Source organism: Echinops telfairi, unplaced genomic scaffold (assembly GCF_000313985.2).
Source record: "Echinops telfairi isolate 266 unplaced genomic scaffold, ASM31398v2 ScPeMD7_7469;HRSCAF=8507_0, whole genome shotgun sequence".
NCBI lineage: Eukaryota > Metazoa > Chordata > Mammalia > Afrosoricida > Tenrecidae > Echinops > Echinops telfairi.
The window spans coordinates 86,363,096-86,383,151 of record NW_022111372.1 but is presented as its reverse complement, the minus strand read 5'-3'; the positions used below and the strand labels follow the sequence as shown (position 1 = coordinate 86,383,151).

Below are 20,056 nucleotides of genomic sequence, written 5' to 3'. Positions count from 1 at the left end.
GGGAGCTCGTGACTTAGAAAATCATCTTAATTTTCAATATGAATGAGATGTCTGTAGTTTGTGGAGGGAAGTGGGTTTGAGAGAAGGCCAGAGAAGCAACAGATTGGCCTTTTAATATTTATGTGTTCACTTGTTCCTTGGCCTGGATTGCCAACTTTGTTGGGGTCACTGTGATCCACTTCTCATCTGTCATTTGTGGAACGCCTTCCACACACTCCACCTTTTGCAGAAAGCCAAACTGGACAATCCGTTTCTTCCCATTCACGTTGCAGGTGTCTCTGTTCCTGAGTTTTAAACAACAATACAGACAGAAAGGCAAATCCCTGTAGTAAGAAACCAGACTTTTCAATTAAACATTTTATTGTAAATAGCTCCTCATAGGTATTCCTCGTGCTTCATTCCCCACCCACCATTTTTTTTTTTCAAAATTATGTTTATTATCAGGACTAGTGTTTCCATGGGGTGTGGTGTTACATTAAAATGACCCCCCTGCACAGCAGGGGCAGAAATGTTTCATTGTAACTTTGGTTCCATGCCCAAGACACATCTTTGCTTGATCTGCTGAAACTGATTTCCGTGTTGTATTTTCTTTACACAATATATGTTTATAGCTCTTTTCTTCTGGTCTGACATATACATGTTTCATTAAATGCAGCATATATTGTAGATTTTCGACAGGGTCATGTAGGAACTGTCAAGTAAGAAACCTCAAATAATGGCTTTAAAATACACAGCTGTAGTCCTGGCTACTGAGTAGTTCTTAGTATTTGATCTCCCTTACACTGGTGTAAACAATTTTGCCATCGTTGAAGGTTTGGAAGCATATGCCTTGCTAGGGTTTTTCCAAGTTGTCGGTTACTCTGTAAAACAGAGGGAAACATTGTTTAGTCATCGTTTCTCCTAATAGTTGAATCAAAAACGAAATCTGTAAAAATTATTCCTTACCACCTCTTCAAGCTGTATGATCTTGTGCAAATTACATGACCTCTCTAATGTTAATTACTTCACTTCCAATGAAATAATAGAAGCAACATTTTCTAAAATTGTTTTAACACATACTTCTTGGTTTATAGTAAATGATATTATCGATTATGGTTGTTGCTTATTTCTTTGGGGCCTTCCAAGCCTATGCCCTTAGGAAGCTCAGTTGACTAATTATGTCCCACATAAGATGTTACTTTAAAAGCAGTCCCCGTGTTCTTTAAAGATATTGTTGTATGTTGTATCTCCCCCCTAATATTGCCAGGTTTTTTCCACCCTAAAGTGCTGGATGAAAGGTTCACTGTGAACGTAGCTTTGAGGGTAGCCTAGGTGACACCAAGTTATCTCTGAGTGTATGTTCTTCCTAGGCTTTGCATGCCACGACTTCCTCTTTAAGGCAACCTCTCAGGTCTTCACTTGGGTAAAATAATACGGCACAATTCTCTCTTATAATAAAACCGATAAATGAAATGGCAGAGAGAGGGTGTGCTTTCTTGTGCTGCTCAAGAGTGGTCATTAGAGTGTGAAAGACATGGATCAAGGAAAATGGGATTTCCATTTTCGGCTGTTCCCAAGAACAAGTGGTCCAAGTTATGTAAACTTCAGTTTTTCTCATTTTGAATCATGCCCCATCAGCAAATGGAGGTTCCAAAAAATTTCCTCCATCGCTGTCATTGAGATCAACTCCACTTTGAGGAGGCAGCTCTTCCCTCGGTTGTATTTGCGTGTCCTCTGAGGTGCTCTTCCTCCATATGTTGAAATACATAAGAATCACATTGACCACATATTAGTACGAGAGTCCCAGCTGAAATACTTCAACAAGCTGATGAAGCACTGGAAGTACCTACTATTCTATTTCAAAAAACTTGGAAAAAAATTACCTGGTCAACTTACTGAAAGAGACCATAGTTGAACCCATTCCAAATAAAGGTGATTCAGTAGTATGCAGAAATGGTGCTTAAACAATTATAATTAAACAATATCATCAATAAAACAAGTAAAGTTTTGTTGAAGATAATAAAAAAACAACTATAATAGTATATCAAAAGGAAGCTGCCAGAAATTCAAGTCAGTTTCAGAAAGTTAAGTTGCTTAAGGCTGATGGCAGATCTTGGTTCAAAGTACAGAATACAAGAAATATGTTCACTCGTGTTTTATTGACTGTGTCGAGGCATTTGACTATGTGGATCACTAGGAAGAATGGAAATTCCTGAACACTCCATTGTGCTGATGTAGAACGTTTACTTGGATCCAGAGCAATTGTTCAAACAGAACGATGGAATACTACCTGGTTTAAAATCAGGAAAGGTGTGCATCAGAGTTGTATTCTCTCACCATACTTATTCAATCTATATGCTGAGAAACTGGACTACAATAAGAACACAGCTTCAGGATTGAAGGAAGGCTTAATGATCACCTTTGATATGTCAACAGCACCATTTTGCTTGCTTTGCTGAAAGCCAGGTGGGTTTTTGCTGCATTATTGACGACAAAGACTGCAGCTTCAGTGTGGACTGCAACTAAATTACCGGCATCAAGATCAATTGAGAAAGGATGGAAGTTGACATTATATGGTGTTAGGCACATTTTCTGTACAAGAACTCTTTAAATCAATGTAAAAGAACAAATATGGCACTTTGTGGAATAAAATGCACCTGATGCAAGTCATTGTGTTTTCAAACAAGGCATATGGGTGTGAAAGCTGGGTAACAAACAAGGAAAATTGGAGAAGAAATGATTCAATTGAATGATAGTGCTGACAAAGAATGCTGAAAAGTTCTACTGACTGCAGAAGGACAAACAAATCTGTCTGGAAAGAAATGAATCCAGAATTCTACTTAGATGTGAGGAGAGTGAGACTGTTTCACATGCTGTGAAAAATGTCTCACTGGAGACCAGTCCCTCAAAAGAAGACTAATCCCTCATCTATGTTAGAGCAGAGGGTCAGCACAGAAGAGGAGGACTCTCAAGGAGCTGGACTGACCGTGGCTGCAACCCTAGACTCAAACATTACAATGGTAGAGATGGCGCAGGATGGGGCAGCGCTTTGTCACTATGAGTTAGATCTAACTCGATGGCACCTAACACACCTCAATTTCCCTATGCATAAAATACTGCTCCTCATAAGTAACAGCACTTTACTGGAGCCATTTAAGTGGTGAGCAACATTCAAAGCGGAAGAAATTTGAGAAAAAGCTGAGGCTTTGTTTTTTTCTTTTGGGAGGAGGGGGACGGTATGTTTGCAAAGGCACATTTTCTGATTCCAAGATTAGATTAGATTGAAATGAAAAAGTGATGGAGCCACAAAGAAGGATCAAGAGGAAAAAGCACAGTCACTGGGGCCAGAAGGATGTTGCGAAGGAAATCATCCATAGCCTTACAGTGTTTGGGAAACTCAAAGACTCAGAGGATGCTTGCGTGAATCTAACCTGAATGGTGCTGCTCAAACACAGGCATGCTGTCTTCCTTGGTCTGTTTGAGAAGCTAATAGGAGAGTGGTGGAAAAGCAGGACAGAGGAAATCACATGCAGTTAATCATCTCTCGTGTAATGAAAATTTAACCTTGCTCAAAGAGAAGTCCAGGCCGTCCCCAACACTCCCACTCCCACTCCCTTGGTTAGTAGAAAGTGATCTTAAAGCCCCTGGAATGTCCATTCTAATAAGCATCTTTGTATGCCTTGGAATTCTGCTCACTGGAAAAATCTAAGATGATTATTTAAGATGGGGATATGGGATCATGTACTATTAGTTCTAATCTTCGGAGGGCAGGAGAAGAAAGGTATTCACCCACCTTTCAGAAGGGGCTGGAGACGAAATGTTAGCCACGTGGCAGTACATGATGGATCACCAATAGGAACTCTGAGTAATAAAAGCGTAGGAGTGCTTCCCTGGTGGCTAAGACTCTATGCATATTGTAATATATCAATATTGAGAGAATGTTGCTGTTCTAACCCCATGCAGAAAGCACAGCGGAAGCTCCACACTTGGCATTTTCTCCTGGATTCTCTCATGTGTTTCTTTCTTTGCCTACTTTTAATCTGTATCCTTTCTCCTAAATAAATTGTAACTGAGTGTAGAGTAATTTTCAAAGATTGATGTAATATCTTCTAACAAATTACTGAATGGAAGATGGTTTGGGGAACAGCTCATAACCTGAAATTTGTGCCTAAAGTCAGGGAAGTTATACAAACTGATGTTTCCATCTCCTTTGCCCAGATTGCATCCTAAAGGTCAGCTATGAATTTTGGGGAGTAGCACCACTAGTGAGAACCACAGTGCAGGCAGAAGAAATGTGCCCTCAGACGGTTAGGGAATAGTGAGCGTGCTCAGCCTTCTGAAGAATGTCTCACAAGTGTGTCTTCTGGTAGAGCCAGTCTTTGCTCCTCTCATAAGGAAGACATTAAAAAAAAAAGCCAGTCGATAATTTCCAGAGAAACACCATACACACTGTCAATAGAATTAAGAAGCATGTATACCTATTTTCTCCCTCTCCTCCCTGCCATCCATTGGAATTGAATCTTGACTAAGGAAAGAAAAGAGGGTTCTTAGAACCAGACCATGAACCCCTTCCGAAAGGATACTGGATTCAAGTCTAAGGTAAGATAATAGAGACCATGAGATTAAATTTGTAAACTAGGATGGCCTTTCCAAAATGGAGATTAAATGAAAAGTTAGGGAAACTGCCTAAAATGGAATCACAAGAAGAAGGAAATAAGATAAAATCTAGGTGAGAGAGACCATTTAAGAAAAAAAGAATGCATTCACATTTGTCTTTGAACCCCAAAGAACTAGTCACAAATACTAGTTAGAGTTCTTCCTGTTGGAGGAAGTGGCGGTGCAAAGGCTAAACTCAAAAGCTCCCTATCAGCGGTCTGAATCCACCAGTGCCTTGGGGAAGAAAAGCCCTGGTGATCGACTCATGTGGAAATTCACCACTGATGAAACCACCGGAGCCGGCTCGGCTCTGTCCATACGGTCACTGTGAGTGGACCTGGACATGACCACCAACATCAGGGCAAGTGCAATAACGTGTGCTAAGTGATGGCCACCTAGCTAGTGATGGCCACCTAGCTGACGAGTAAGCCTAGCTAGCAATGTAAATTTATGGCAACTCATGAGATCCCTTCATTCTGTAGAAAATTTAAAGAAATGATTCGAATGTATAAAAATGGCTCTTTAAGGTATGTATGTATGTGTATCTAAAATAAATAGTAAAGAGAAAATATCTTTTACTTGCAAACTTTTCCATTGATATGGTATCATAAAGTCCAACTTCTGTATAAAACACATAGGTATTTATTCCGGTTCTGTCCATCATGACTGAGGTAAAATCCATCATTTGAGTAAACACACATTAGATTTAGAAGCAAGTGAGAAACCTTTCTGACCCATTTTTAAGTTGTTTCAGTTTTTTTATATTTACTGCTTTCACTTTGATTGAAGATTTTGTCTATTTTCCTGGTCATTGTTGTTGGGGTTTTCCTTGTTTGTTGGCTTTGTATGGCTGTGTTTTGTTTTTCTTGATTTTCTGTATATGAAGCGCAGGATAGATGAATCTACAGATATAGTAACTGGATCAATAACTACCTGAGGCACGGCAAGGGAGGAGGGGGAAATTCAGAGCTAACTGCAATGAGTATGAAAGGAAACTGCTCTGAAGACTTAGGGTGGTGATGACTGCACAATTTTCCCTAAAATGACTGAATGGTCTGATAGGCGGTATCCGCCAATAAAACTTCTTTTATTTTAAAAGCAAGTTGGTTAAAAGCAATCTCTCAGAATGTTAATTTATGTAAGTTAAGGGGTATCTGTAAAATGAACTAACATTTCTATAGATTGATTTAAATTGGCACTCTAAGTGATTATGGGATGATCTAATTGGTCATTCATTGATGACCAAATTTCAGTGAGCTAAACACTTGACTGACCACTGCCTTTGTGTTAATATTTTCCAACTCATAACAACCAATAAGACAGAATAGAACTGATCCCTATGGTTTGAATCCGAACAATTGAAGTTATCACTTCTGAAACTTGTCTGTGTGCTCAAGGATTCCAGGTGAATGAGCAAGATGTTATCATCACTCACTTGTGACTGGCATTCAAGCACTGAACACACTGGTTGGGTCAGAGAATCTACCTGTTGTTGAGACACATTGATGTGCTATGTGTGTTCACTATGCTAAGATATCCCTACCTGCTAGAAAGTGATTTAGAGTCTTTTGAAACTGTGTATTCAAGAACCTATTGATTAAAAACCTGTAGTGAACTACTGTTACCCAATTACCAGAACCAACCATTAATCAAGAGCAGCAACCATTCTCTCTTCCAGCTTCACATCTCCCTGTAAGGCCTACCACTGTCCAATCACTTACATTATTTGGAAACTGAAGGACCACCCCGAACATGTTCCACTTCTTCAACCCTCGCATGCAATTGATCACAGAGTAAAATGCTCATGGTTAGAATTGACTTGATGGTGGTTAGTCTTTGAGTAAAGGCTCAAGAGAGGGCATCAAAGATTCAAAAGTAGAATTCTCATCCCAGGTTCAATTCCTGGCCAATGCTTAGCCACCACCTGTTTGTCAGTGGGGGCTTGCTTGTTTCTTTAATGCTGAACAGGTATGCCAGAGCTTCTAAACTAAGACAAACTAGTAAGAAAGGCTTGATCATTAACCACCTACCGAAAATCAGCCCTGTGTATCCCAAGGGCAGTCTGCAACCCATCATGAGGATGGTGCTGGAACACGCAGCATTTTGTTCTGCTGTGCATTGACAGCAGCTAATAGAAACATCTTTACATATAATGTACATTAATTTTGGGTTTAGTCTCATAGTATAAATCATTCATCTAACAGAAAAAAACATTGTAGTTATTTGCAGGGTACTTTTTTCTAACAGACAAAACATTTTTTCTTACCTCTTTTCTCTCTTGCCTGCTTTAGAGGTGTAAGCAGCTTAGGTCAGCTCCCCAAAATGTCTTATACCTTTACATTATCTTAATCTAGATTAATCCTTGGAAAGTGGATATGAAAAGGCAACTACTTGTTTAGAACTGAGGCTAAAGATCACGTGATACTACTAGAAGTTATCATTAAAAATGTAAATACTTTCAAATTCAGTAAATGTGAAAAATAGTTTTATGATAATTGTGAGTTGTTGATTATTTAAATACAGACCAGGCAATGTGATACATTCTTTATATTCATAACCTCATTTAATTCTCACAACACAACTCCATGTGCATATAATATGATGATGAGCACTTTATGGAATAGGAAACCTAATGTCTGATACATTAAGTAAATCGCGGAAAGTCATATAGCTAGCAAATGGCAGAACCAGGAATAAAACTTAAAACTTTAAAATTGAATAAACCCTTTCTCTAAACTACTCATTTTCCTGTACATATTTATACTCTCTAAATTTATTTTCACATCACTTTTGCTGTATTACCGAATCAACACACAACTTCTAGGTGTCGAGTATCTGCTACCTGCTGGTAAAACAAATTAAGTTACAATCATGCCCACCCCCCAAGGAGTTAAGCAAAATGGGAAAACTATACAGAGATGAGTACACGTTCATCTTAATCCCCAGTAGCTAACTAGTCTGGCACTAATCAAAGGCGAGGTCTCTGCTTCCTCGTGTTAGCTGAACATACATGTTTTCCACGTTGAGAGAAGTCTCCTCTTCCATTCAGGACCCAGTTCTGTTCATTAGAGCTAGCGGATCTTGAGTGAGTAACATGCTCAGTTTCATATAGAACGGAAGCCTGTAATATAAGAATGAAAGCCCACCCTCCTCCTAGGGGCTTTTGTGACGACTCAATGTCTTCCTTCTAGAGCATGTGGCATGCATGCATTGGTTACAATTGTTGGTGGCACTCAACTCCATTCATTGTCCAGCTAGTACTTCAGAGGTTATTCTTTAAACCACCATGTAGAACTTATCGCAGAGCCTTATTTACACTGTTAATTTCGTTCTTTCTTTGAGGGAGGAGAGCTTGTTTTTCAGAACCTCTGGTCCCTCTGATCCTTACCTAGAGAATCCAGAACCTCACCCCATTTCATTGTAAATATTTTCAGGCATTTAAGAGCCTCAGTTCTCTTCTTTCTGTGCTATAAGACTAGTACTCATCTCCTCAAAGGATGTCCATCTGAAAAGTAGTTCTTTAGGAAGAAGGACTAAAGCCAGAGTCTTAGATGAGCACAGAAACATGTTGTATGGATCGCTGTAGTTCTTTCCTCGTATCGGGTCATGCTAAAGCACTTTGACTCGTCTGTTACTCATTCAGCTAATAGTGCTGGTACTCAGAGGGAGCTGGGTATCTCTTTTCCGTTTTTCATCTTGCTATATAAGATGCTAAATTGCATGAGCTACAGCAAAGACCATGATAAATGGATATAGAACAGCAGCTAGACTTTCCCCATTAAAAAAAATGGTACCGAGACTCATGGTTTCCATTGCTGGTTTGGGTATCAGAGCCATTTATTACACAATATATGGACTAGATTCTGCCCTCCACCTCTTTGACTGTCCCACCTCCATGCTCAGTAATCTGATTCATTAAGCCTGAAGGAAGGTCTTGGGATTTGTGTTCTCAGTAGCATTGGGAATAACTGTCCTGGGTCATTTACCCATGTGTCCATGATATGTGGATTTGAGGTTTTAGTAATTAATAAAATTATTTTTTACCTTCTAAATTATTGTTGGATATTATTTGGGGTAAAAGGTCCATGTTCACCTATTTCCTGCTTTCCTGAGTTCTGATGAAAAACAGATCGGATGAAGTGAGAATATTCTGAAAATCGCAGTTAGCTTCTCTGATTTACAGACTCGTGGACTTTTCAAGGTGGAAGGGCTGTATTAAAGATACAGCCATATGTTTTCAGTTGACAGCTATAGAAGCAACTCCTTCTGTTTGCTGAGGAACAAGGGTGGATGTACTGAGATACGTAGAGACTGTGATCTTCCACAAGTATTATAACCGTTGACTGTGAAGCCCTGAGAACTGAACTTTGGAGTGACCACCTTCTCCATGACTCTCTAGCAGGGGACAACAATGGAAGCTTCCTCCTCTGACAGATTTCTGGGTTTACACAGATCCAGTGAAGCAGGGAAAAAAAGTAAGGTTGGGTCCCACAATTCTCTTTTCCTAGCATGCTTCATAGTCACATATTACCTTAGTTACTCAATTATTGTTACTTAATTAGCTATTCAAATAGGTTGAATCAATTTATTATCTTAGGACAGGTGAGCAAACCCAGGTTTTCTGTTTCTGTTTTTGCTAAACACAGGCAAGGTAACAGTATGTAGCACCCTTCATCTCAATTATCTTTTAGAACTGCATTTCGAGAATGAAACAGCATCTTACCTTTAAGAGGCACCTTGACATCAAGGCCATAGAATAAAGGCAAGAGAGAAGAACAAGAACAGAAAGAGAAACTGCAGAAGAAAAAGAAGAAGATTATGTACATCTGAATTTCCATAGTGCTATTCAGGTAGCATAAAACCTCCGCTTTTCCACATTGACCATGTCCTATCACTTCTCATAGAGATACCAAGTACCTTTTCGTCTAAAACAATAACAACATACATTTGTATGTGGGGAAAATGATACACTGTATACTAGGTGCTTAACCTAACAGTGATTTATATACTTTAGAATTGTGAGGAGGTCGTACAGACAATTGGTTTAAGTTCCTAATTTTCTAATAAAAAAAGCTCAAGGTATTAAAGTAATGATCGAATTTCATGTAATCCCATGGCACATAGAGGGCTGGGGCTGATTTCCTCACTCCTACCCCACGAGCCTTCATCATGTCTACCTTTCATGCGTAGGTTATTCCAAAACCACAGGATATGAGGGAAGCTTCAGAAAGTTCATGGAAAATATGGAATTAAAAGATCATCTATTTTCTGAAAGTCCTTTGTATGATCAGAATATGTACTGAACTCAATGCTGTCATGATTTGGTTAATGGGGCAGGTTTGGGGATGAAGGCACAGAAGGATGTGTTCATATCTAAGCTGAACATAGGATTAACTATCCATAGCGCAACACATCTGAGAGGGAGAATATACTATTAGTTATAGAAATGGGCAGCAGGCGTAAGTTGGGTAGGCTCTGGGCAATTGAAGAAGTATCACCTTCGTACGGACATAAAAGATGCTTCTACTCAATGAATATTTCTGAAGATGAACGGATGACATTCTAGCTGTCATACAGCTGAGGTTGGTTTCTCCTCATTCAGACTGTGAAAGTTAAATGAAGTCCAATTTACTTCTCTTCACCAAGAATCTTATTAGAAAAGAAGTTAATTGGTTAGACAAACCATTATGGTAGTAACGGTGTAACCAAATCCACAGGTCATAGGTCAGGCCTGCTTTTTTTAAAATATTGATTCCTTTAGTGAATTACATCGAGTAAGTTTTTGCCTTGTTATCAAAACATTCCCTTGGATATTGTATCCCTGTATATCCTTATACTGGACACATTATTTACATATTTTTTTGTTATCATCACTGCTTCTAGGACTGTTGAGTTACTATGACTAAATTGTATTATCAAGTTATAAATATGGTGCTAGAGCCTTGTACTGGAAACTTATTATTCTGAAAAGCAGATACGCTAGGCTTTTCTTCCATTCTTTTGAGATGGAGAATGATATAATAACGTCACCCCAGCAAGAGAGATTGGAGGCGAAGGGAAACGGAAGGCTTCTTCTATCAGTTGGTCAGATACCAGAGGTGCCTCTCTGGCCATGAGGAGCTAGCTGTCCCTCAGTTAATTTTCAATAACATGCTTAGTAGATATAATGTGGTAGGTGAATCATGCAATTGGGTCAGAAATCTTGTAATATTGCTTATGTAATGCAGTGCAAGTGGTTTAATCTCTGAGCTATCACGCTAATATCTGTATAAAAATGGACTGTACTCTGCTCCATCTGTCAGAAAGAATGATTAAGAGAATCAAATGAGTAGATGAAGGCAGAGGGCTATGCATGTGGACAAGTGGCACACATAATTTAAGTGGGTTTCTATCTTCTTGATATTGCCTGATTTATGTGAACCATGCTTATAGAAATCAGTAACAGAGAGAGCATACGGATGTATCTTGAGTGAGTGTTCAAGTGCTGCAAGGACAAAATGAAAGGTCATCACTGATACAAGCGCCCTTTAGGCTTGTAGGTAGTTAAAACGGAGATCAAGCAAATGGAAAACTTTTCAAAGAAAAGGTGTGCAATGCTTCTCTGGTGGTGTTTTCAGGTAAGTGGTTGGTTGTGAATTACAAAGTCGATAGTTCAAAGCCCAGAAACCCTATAAAGAAAGGGAATTGTGAGTCAGTCTTTACAGTTTTCGAGGCAGGCAGCTCCTTCTAGTTAGTCAGTCTGGGCCTCCAGAGAAAACCCTCTCCCATGTTTGCTGTGTTTCCCAACAGGGGTCCTTGGCATATTGGGTGTGATCATCTGTTGTTATGTAAACCTGTTTAGCAACTTGAAGAATGATCGTTCTCCACCTGAGCCCGCTCCCTGTTTTTATAACTACTATGCTTTAGGCTCATTCTATGGGGCCCACAGCAGCAATGTTTGGGTCACGTTGGGGTCGTTCTATGGGGCCCACAACAGCAATGATTGGGTCACGTTGGATGACTTGTTATCCTTTCAGACAACTAGGGGAGTAACAGGAGAGGTTAATTATGATGTGCCAACCTGAAATTCTGTACTTAAACTGGTAGCACAAGGAAGAAAGGGTTTTTATGAAAAATAAAGGAATTTTTAAAGGTGTTAAAAAAGTTTTTTAAAGAACAAATGATATAGAGCAAAATAAAAAGAAGAGAACTTTGGGAAGCAAATGAAGATAAGGAGGGGGAAAATGAGGTAATAAAACATAGAAAAAAAGATCAACACGAAAGGCAAAAAAGTCAAGCCCTGATGTTAGATCCTTTATCAGAATCCAGGTGCCTGATCGACCAGGAATTTAAGTAACTGCACCTGGCTACAAATGACACACAGCAACTGAGATGAAAAACAGAAAACACAGGGAATAAATAAAATCAACAGTATATTCAGATTAAAGAGCTAAAGGTTACCACATATGTTCAATTTAACACATACCTTTTCTTCTAAGTCCTTTATCTGTCTTTTCTGGATATCTGTTTTATCTTCTAAGTCTCTAATTCTCTGAAGAAAGAAATAAGAAGAGGCCATCAGTATACAGAAAAGTCACTGGCTAACTAAACCACATATATTTCATAAGGCCATCTCTGTCCCATGACAGGGTTCCATTTCCACAACTCTGTCAGTGACATCTAAGAATGATACCATCAGCAAATCACACACTGCAATTTTATGTACTACATATTACCAATGTACTACATAAACAGACAAACAAAATGGAAGTCCAATGTGGTTCTTCATAACTCAACTACATCATAAATCTGGGATTACCTGCATATGTGATACTGTGCTTTAAAAGGTAGTTGCATGCTTCAAAAATCACCCATCATTGTCATGCAAAATCATTGTTACTGATTATAATTTAAAAACCATTCGCTACCTTTTCCCACTGGGCCTATCCCTACAGACCCTCTGCCTAATAAAGGAGATCGAGGGGCCACTCTCAGAAGGCTTGGCAGTAGAAGTGGGAGCACCACAGAAGAAAGACTGAAGTTCATAAAATGCAAACAACACCACTTCATTTTTGCTAACTTCTCTTTTCAACCTTCTTTCCATAGCAACACTGTTTTAGGCTGAAATGTCTTCATAAAACAACATTGGGGAATTCTCTAAAACAAAGTAAAAATTACACATTGACAAAAGTTCTATAGAGGGAACTGATAAATTAAGGGACAACTTCAAAGCGTAACAAAAATAGCACAAATAATCCTGAAAACCCAAATATTCTAGAATTGTATTTGAACTCACCTATCAACTATTTAAAGAATGTTACTAATTTAATAGCACTAATTTAATTGATTTGATTTATATCTGGCCATCTAAAGGCTTTTTATAATTACTTCGCATGAATATGAATTGGAATCAACTTGATGACTACAAGTGTTTTTATTAATAAATTGTAAGTTTGTTATTTAATGTCACCTGTTGGGAATAATTAGGAAACAGAGGATGATCTGAGAAGGAAAAAAAAGGGCAACCTGGAATTCAAACAGTTGATCACAGAGAGAGACTTCTGTAATGCCATACATGGAGGGAAAAATAATACAGGAACAAAATACTCTAGGAGTTGGAAATCACATCCCCTTCTCTCTAAAGCAGCAGTTTGGCACCCAGGAACCATTTGGCAATGGCTTTCTGCACTTCATTTATTTGTTCTAAAGTGTTCGGTCTAGGGTATATTCAGAATCTGTGCAGCCATCACCACTATGTAATTGTCCCGATGTTTTTGATGGTCATGACTGCAGGTGGTGGAGAGGCTGGCATCTAGCAGGTAAAGGACGGGACACTGGGGCTGAGATTTAGCTAGGAGAAGATGCTGTGTTTTAGTGAGAGTGAGACCTTGAACTCATACAAACACGAAAGCTGGAGAAAGGATAGGAATACAATGCTGATGGTGTGTGTGTGTGTGTGTGTGTGTCTGCAGGTGTGTGTGTTTCTGTATTTCTTTAGAGATGCCCATGCTTTAAAACTACACCCAATATAAAAATTTGCTACACATTTTCACTTTGATCATGCAAGTAATCCCTTGGTATATCTATGGAATATGGACATAAATATTATAATGAGAAATTCATGAGCATGTTATTTTTTTAAATCAATTTATTGGGGCTCATACAATTCATCACAATACATAGATCAATTGTATAAAGCACATCTATACATTTGTTGCCCTCATTATTCCCAAAATTCGCTTTCCTCTTGGGTTCCCGGAATCAGCTCATTTTCCTTTTTTCCCCTCCCCCTTCCTTCCTCCTCCCCTCTCCCCCATGCACCCTTGATAATTTATAAATTTATTATTATATCTTATATTACACTGCCCGACGTCTCCCTTCACCTACCCCTCTGCTGCCCGTCCCCCAGAGAGGAGGTTATATGTAGCTCCCTGTGATCAATTTCCCCTTTTCTACACCCCCCTTCCCTCCTGGTATCGCCACTGTCACCCCTGGTCCTGAGAGGTTCATCTGTCCTAGATTCCCTGCGTTTCCAATTCCCATCTGTACCGCTGTGCATCATCTGGTCTAACCAGGTTTGCAAGGCAGAATTGGGGTCCTGGTAGTTGGGGGGAGGAAGCGTTTAAGAACTAGAGGAAGGTTGTGGGTTTCATTATTGCTATACTGAACCCTAAGTGACTCATCTCCCCACTACCCCTCTGCAAAGTATGTCCAGTTGTCTAGAGATGGGCATTGGGTCCCCATCACGTGCCATCCTCATGAGCATGTTATTTTTTGGATGATCTTTTTCAGCAGTTAATCTGTGCTACTGGGTACCTCGTTACACATTCAGGACTGGGTTAGATTTAATTGATGTAAAGTATTTATTCGTTTCTGATCTCTAGGCACTCTGAGAACCATATGGGGAGAGAAGCTTAAAAGCACAAAGAACAATACAATTATGTAAAAGATGTATGCAATGTAAAAATCATGAACAACTTCCTGGAGACCCTCCTACTGCCACCCCGTTGAGCCTAACACAGAGTGGATCTGTCAGGCGGTGGAGAGCTGTACCCTAGGCTTTCCCAGGCTGTAAATCTCGATGGAAGCAGATGCCTCAACCTTTTCCTGCTGAGGAGCTGGTTCGTTCAAACCACTGCCTTCCCTTTCACTTAGCAGCTCAATGCTTAACCCACCTTACCAGCAGGGCTCCTTTCAGCATGAAGAAAATGCCCATCAATATTTATTAAATGAATGAGTTATGCTACATTGTATGAGACATGCTTGATTTATTTTTTCTTCCCAGCCCTTTGCTATCTAATTGAATTAGACTTCAACATTAGTCCCTTCCTACCAACGTCTTTTAATTTCTACTGCTGCCAAATATGCCAGGTCACCATCAGCTTCTATCAGGTCTGGTGCGCTAGCTTACTAATGGGTCTTCCTCTTTTGTCTGCCCCATATACATGTACAGCAGTCAGTGTGAACTCCTGCAGTGCATGCTGCTCACGGCAGTCCCTGAGTCTGAAGGGAGCGAGGAGCGGTAAGAAGAAAGGGCGAGCCTGCTTTCAGAGCCTACATGATTTGGGCCTCTCAACTTTGCGTCCCATCAACCTCCTTCTGGCTGTGCTCTGTTCTCCTGCCACACCGACCTTCTTCCTGTTTTGAAGATTTCAAGCTTATTCTCATGATTGAGACTTAACCTTGCTGTTCCTATTCTTCAGAACCCTTTGCTAAGATCTCTCTGTGGCGGCTTACTTCTCATCACTTGTGCTATCCAGACATCTTTGAAAGGTCTTCTCTCACCGGTCAGTGTAAAGTTGCCAATTCTACCCCTGAATGTACACACCTATTGTACAATTTTCCCCACAGAACTCTTTGAAAATACCTCAGTCACATGCTCGTTTGGGTCTTTGCTATGTTCTTGTTTATCTGTAAAATAGATGAAAGTCGTGACCTTTATGTCTTTGTCTACCAATACTTTTCTAATACCGGTAATATACTGACGGCCATCAATAAATGGTTTCAGATACATATATATTCTGAAATGGGATGTACCCCTTTCCAGCAATGTGTCCTCCATTATGGCTGTCTGGAAGAAGGACAGGTAAAAGGAGAGCACTTTAGTAAATGCAGCAGACATTGGGGGACATATTAGGAAGAACAATTGTACAGACTATAGCTTAGAGGTGTATCATTCAAAACCCAAATCATACCAAAACTTGCCCTGTCTCAGTGGAAAGGAAGATATGCTACAGAGAATACTCTGTAATCAGGTTTTCCATTTTTAAAGAGCTTTGAAAGGCTATGTCCACCTAATGAAGCACCCGAAGAGAACGACATAGGATTTAACTCAAATAAGATTGTGAGCAGAAATGGAACTCGAAGGAAGCAGAGCAGAATCTGTTATGGTCACATGGCAAACTCAAGTGCTCCCCATCCAAAGGTCTCAACGGCATACGCTTTTCCCCTTACATTCTAAACTACGTCATCCCTAGCTCTCCGTGCCACCGTGACTCAGAACTGATGCGATGACAGTGAGCTTGGTTTAGTTTTATGTCTTTGATAAACCCTAAGCCCTGTGAGTGCAAGATCTATCGATGCCTCCTCTATTTCTTGTGGGGTTTTAAACACATAGAAATTAGTATTTTGCATGTTTGATTTGGGGAATGTGCCCATAATGAAGTCGGCTTGCCTCAGATCACATTTGACAGCACTGGAAGCCATGATAGTAAGAAAAGAGCCCACACATGATTGGGATAGCAAACACAGATAGGCGGGACCAGTTTCAAAAATACTTCGGGTGAAATGTCAGTTGGAAGTGGTGCTGTCTTCACTACTGGAGGTAAAAGAGAAGACTCCAATGGTTCTGGCCTGAGTGGTTTGGGCTGTTAGGAGTTGAAATTACTTGAGGGCACACAATACAAAGGCAGAGAGGGAAGAACGAGATAAGGACACAAATGCATATTTAGGCTTAAGAGTTTACGAAGAGCCAGCAAAGCAGAAATTTCTAATGGTTAGTGATATACTCTAGAACTGAGACTTAACTACATATTAACATGTACCATGCCCTAGCCAGTAATTTCTGAAATAATCCTATGAAATGAAGCTACTGACTAAAAGGGCAGGGGAGGAGTAAAAGACACCTGAAATAATTTTTAAAACACCTCATTCTAATGAACGTATGTTTGTGAGATAGAAAATGTCAATGGGACTCTATGAGGCTCAGCAATAGCAAGTGCCTATCATATCAGACCGAAGATCTTAAAACAAAGCTAAAAGGCAGAACCAACTTCTTTAGCTTTAATCACCTAACTAAGGTTATAACTTCAGGGGGGATAAACTTAAATATATAATGGTATAGAATCAATTAGCTAAGGTTTATAGTTCCTAAAGATATGCCGCTAGAATTTCAAATACCAGCAGGATCCCCCAAAGTGAACAGGTTTCAGCAGACCTTCCAGAGTAAGAACAGACTATGAAGAAGGGATATAGTGTTCACATCAGAGGAATTAACCACAAAAAATCTCATGGACAGCATCTAAACATTGTTAGATCCTGGAAAACTCATACGTAGCAGATAGGTAAAACATTGTTAGAGATAGTGCCAGAAAATTAGCTCCTCAGGTCGGAAGGCATTCAAAATATGACTGAGGAAGGGATGCTTTCTCAAAGTAGAGTCAACCATAATGATGTTGATGGAGTATAGCCTTCAGGACTTTCATTTGCAGACGGGGCATGCATGGCTCAAAATGAGAAGAAACAGCTGCAACCAGCTGCTAATAATTGCAACTTGGAACATATAAATCTAGGATTTGGAAGTCAAAAAGTAAATGGGACGCATTAAGAGTAATATCCTAGGCATCAGTCAGTGAAACAGACTTCATTCAGACATTTTGAATCAATAGTCTTATGTTTTACTATGCTGGGTGCAGTGGTTAGGTTGTAGGCTTACTTCATTCCTAGTTGAATGTGTATGGATGGAGTTCAAACTATCATTCGGGTCACAGCCTGATGATGTCTCCCTAGGGGTGCGGTTTTTTTAATAAGAGAACCCCTGGGCACCCTTCCTGCCCCCCCGCCCCCCTCTCTTTCTTGCCCTTGCCTTCCTGCTTTCTTGGATCCAGTGTCTGCCTCCAGGAGAGGCCCATGTAGGCAGCCAACCTGGAATCTGTCAGCCATGTTTACACTGACGTTGGAGTCCCACAACTGTAATCACCAGCCTGCGATGTCCCGGTTTCCTGCTTCAGCCCTCTGCTTCATCGGCCTGAAGCTACTTGAGTCTGAAGAGGGCTCTGGTTCGCATCAGACTCAAGAACTTGAGTTGGATTGGGTTGAGACACATTCTTGAGAGGAAATCACTACTTGATATGAAGTTCTTTCGTATACATATATGAGTGTCTCTGGTTTGCTTTCTGGAGACCACCCAGCCTAATACATCGGGAACGGCAAATTCAAGAGGAGTGGCACCACATTCGTTGTCACAAAGGACATTTCAAGACCCATCCTGAAGTCCGACACAGTTTTTAAAGAGAAAAATGTCTGCATACAAAAAAATCCAGTCAATACAATTTCATGAACCAACCGCTAAAGTTAGTGATGCAGAAATTGGAGAATATTACCAAAATCTTCAGTCTGAAATTGACAAAACAAGCAATCAAGATGTATTGATAATTTTTAATGGCTGGAATGCAAAGGTTGGAGACAAAGAGAAAAGAATAGCAGTTGGAAAATATGATCTTAGTGATAGGAATGAACTTGGAGAGTACATGATAGAATTTTGCAAGACCAACGACTTCTTCATTGCAAAGACAACACAAATGGTGACTGTACACCTGGACTACTTGAGATAGAATGCACAGAAACCAAACTGACTACATGCGTGGGGACAGGTGATGGAGAAGCCCAATGTCAGCAGTAAAACGAGGCCAGGGATCTCTCTGGAACAGACCATCAATTGCTCCTAGTAAGTTCAGGTTGAAGCTGCAGAAGATTCAAACAAGTCTACCAGAGCCAAAATATGGCCTAGAGTATGTCTCACCTGAATCTCAAGAATATTTCAAGAACAGATTTGACGCCCTGAATTCTAATAACAGAAGATATTAATGAGGCGTGGAATGCCATCAAGAACATCATACATGAAGAAAGTAAAAGGTCATTGAAAAGACAGGAAAGGCAGAAAAGGTCAAAGTGATGTCAGAAGCGACTCTGAAACTTGCACTGAATTGTAGAGCAGCTAAGGCAAATGGAAGAATTGATAATGTGGAAAAGCTGAACAGAAAATGTCAAAGGGCAGCTTGAGGAGACAAAGTAAAATATTCTTAATGGGATGTACAAATATCCAGAGTTAGAAACCCAAAGAGGTAGGATACTCAAGTTATAATACTGAAATATTATATGCATAAAATACTGAATAATTCAGGAAATATAAAACAGTGGAAAGAATGCACAAAAATCACTGTACCAAAAAGAACAAGCTGACCTTCAACCATTTCAAGTGGCAGCATGTGATAAAAAACAAACAAACAGTGATATCAAAGGAAGAAGTCCATGCTGCGCTGAAGGTCTTATCCAAAACCAAGGTCCCAGGAGTTGACAAGTTACCAATTGATATGTTTCAACCAGCTGATAAATTACTGGAAGCATTCGCTCACTTATGACAAAAACTTTGGAAGGCAGCTACCGGGCAAACTGACTGGAAGAGTTCTAGATTTGTAATCAATTTAAAGTAAGATTGATAAGTAACATTTTGCTGAAGATCATTCAACAATGGTTACAGCAGTACACTGACAGGGAACTGCCAAAAACTCAGGCCAGATTCAGATATAGGACAAAGGATGTCACTGATGACTTCAGATAGATCTTGGCTGAAAGCAGAGAATACTAGAACAAAGATTACCTGTATTTTGTGGATTATGCAACAGCACGTGACTGTGTGGATCTTAACATTATGGATAGCTTTGAGAAGAATGGGAATTAAAGAACACTTCATTGTGCTCATGCAGAACCTGTCTATGAATCAAGAGGCGGTTGTGTGAACGGAACAAGGGGATACCATATGGTTTAAGATCAAGAGCAGTATGTGTGAGAGTTGTATCCTCTCAACATATTTATTCAATCTGTATGCGGAGCAAATCATCAGAGAAGCTGGATTATATGAAGAAGAATGAGGCATCAGGCTTAGAGGAAGACTTATTAACCACCTGTGATATACACATGACAACCTTGCTTGCTGAAAGTGAGCAGGACTCAAAGCACATGCATTTGAAGATCAAGGCTTGCAGCCGTCAGTATGGATTAAAACTCAAGGTAAAGATGACCAAAATCCTCACAGCTGGGCCAATATATAACATCAGGAAAATGGAAAAAAGATGAAAGTTGTCAAGGATTTCATTGCTTGGATCCACAATCAATATTCATGGAATACCAACCAACCAAGCAAGAGATCAAATGACACTCTGCA

General features: G+C 39.8%; 1 protein-coding gene across 4 annotated transcripts in view; it reads right to left on the bottom strand.

Annotated features, from left to right (window-relative positions):
* Nucleotides 1-326: 326 nt before the first annotated feature.
* JAKMIP2 (janus kinase and microtubule interacting protein 2) overlaps nucleotides 327-20,056 on the bottom strand; it is a 211,402-nt gene continuing 191,672 nt past the window's right edge. For 2 of the 4 annotated variants that reach the window (XM_004696707.2, XM_045284602.1), the window contains 3 exons: nucleotides 12,101-12,166; nucleotides 9,359-9,429; nucleotides 775-860 (listed from right to left, as the gene is read on the bottom strand). In XM_004696707.2, coding sequence (XP_004696764.1) covers nucleotides 9,379-9,429; nucleotides 12,101-12,166 — 117 coding nt within the window. In that variant the 3' untranslated portion in view covers nucleotides 775-860; nucleotides 9,359-9,378. Of the gene's footprint in view, nucleotides 861-9,358; nucleotides 9,430-12,100; nucleotides 12,167-20,056 lie in introns of all 4 variants that reach the window. The other 2 variants (XM_045284603.1, XM_004696705.2) reach the window with 1 other exon arrangement.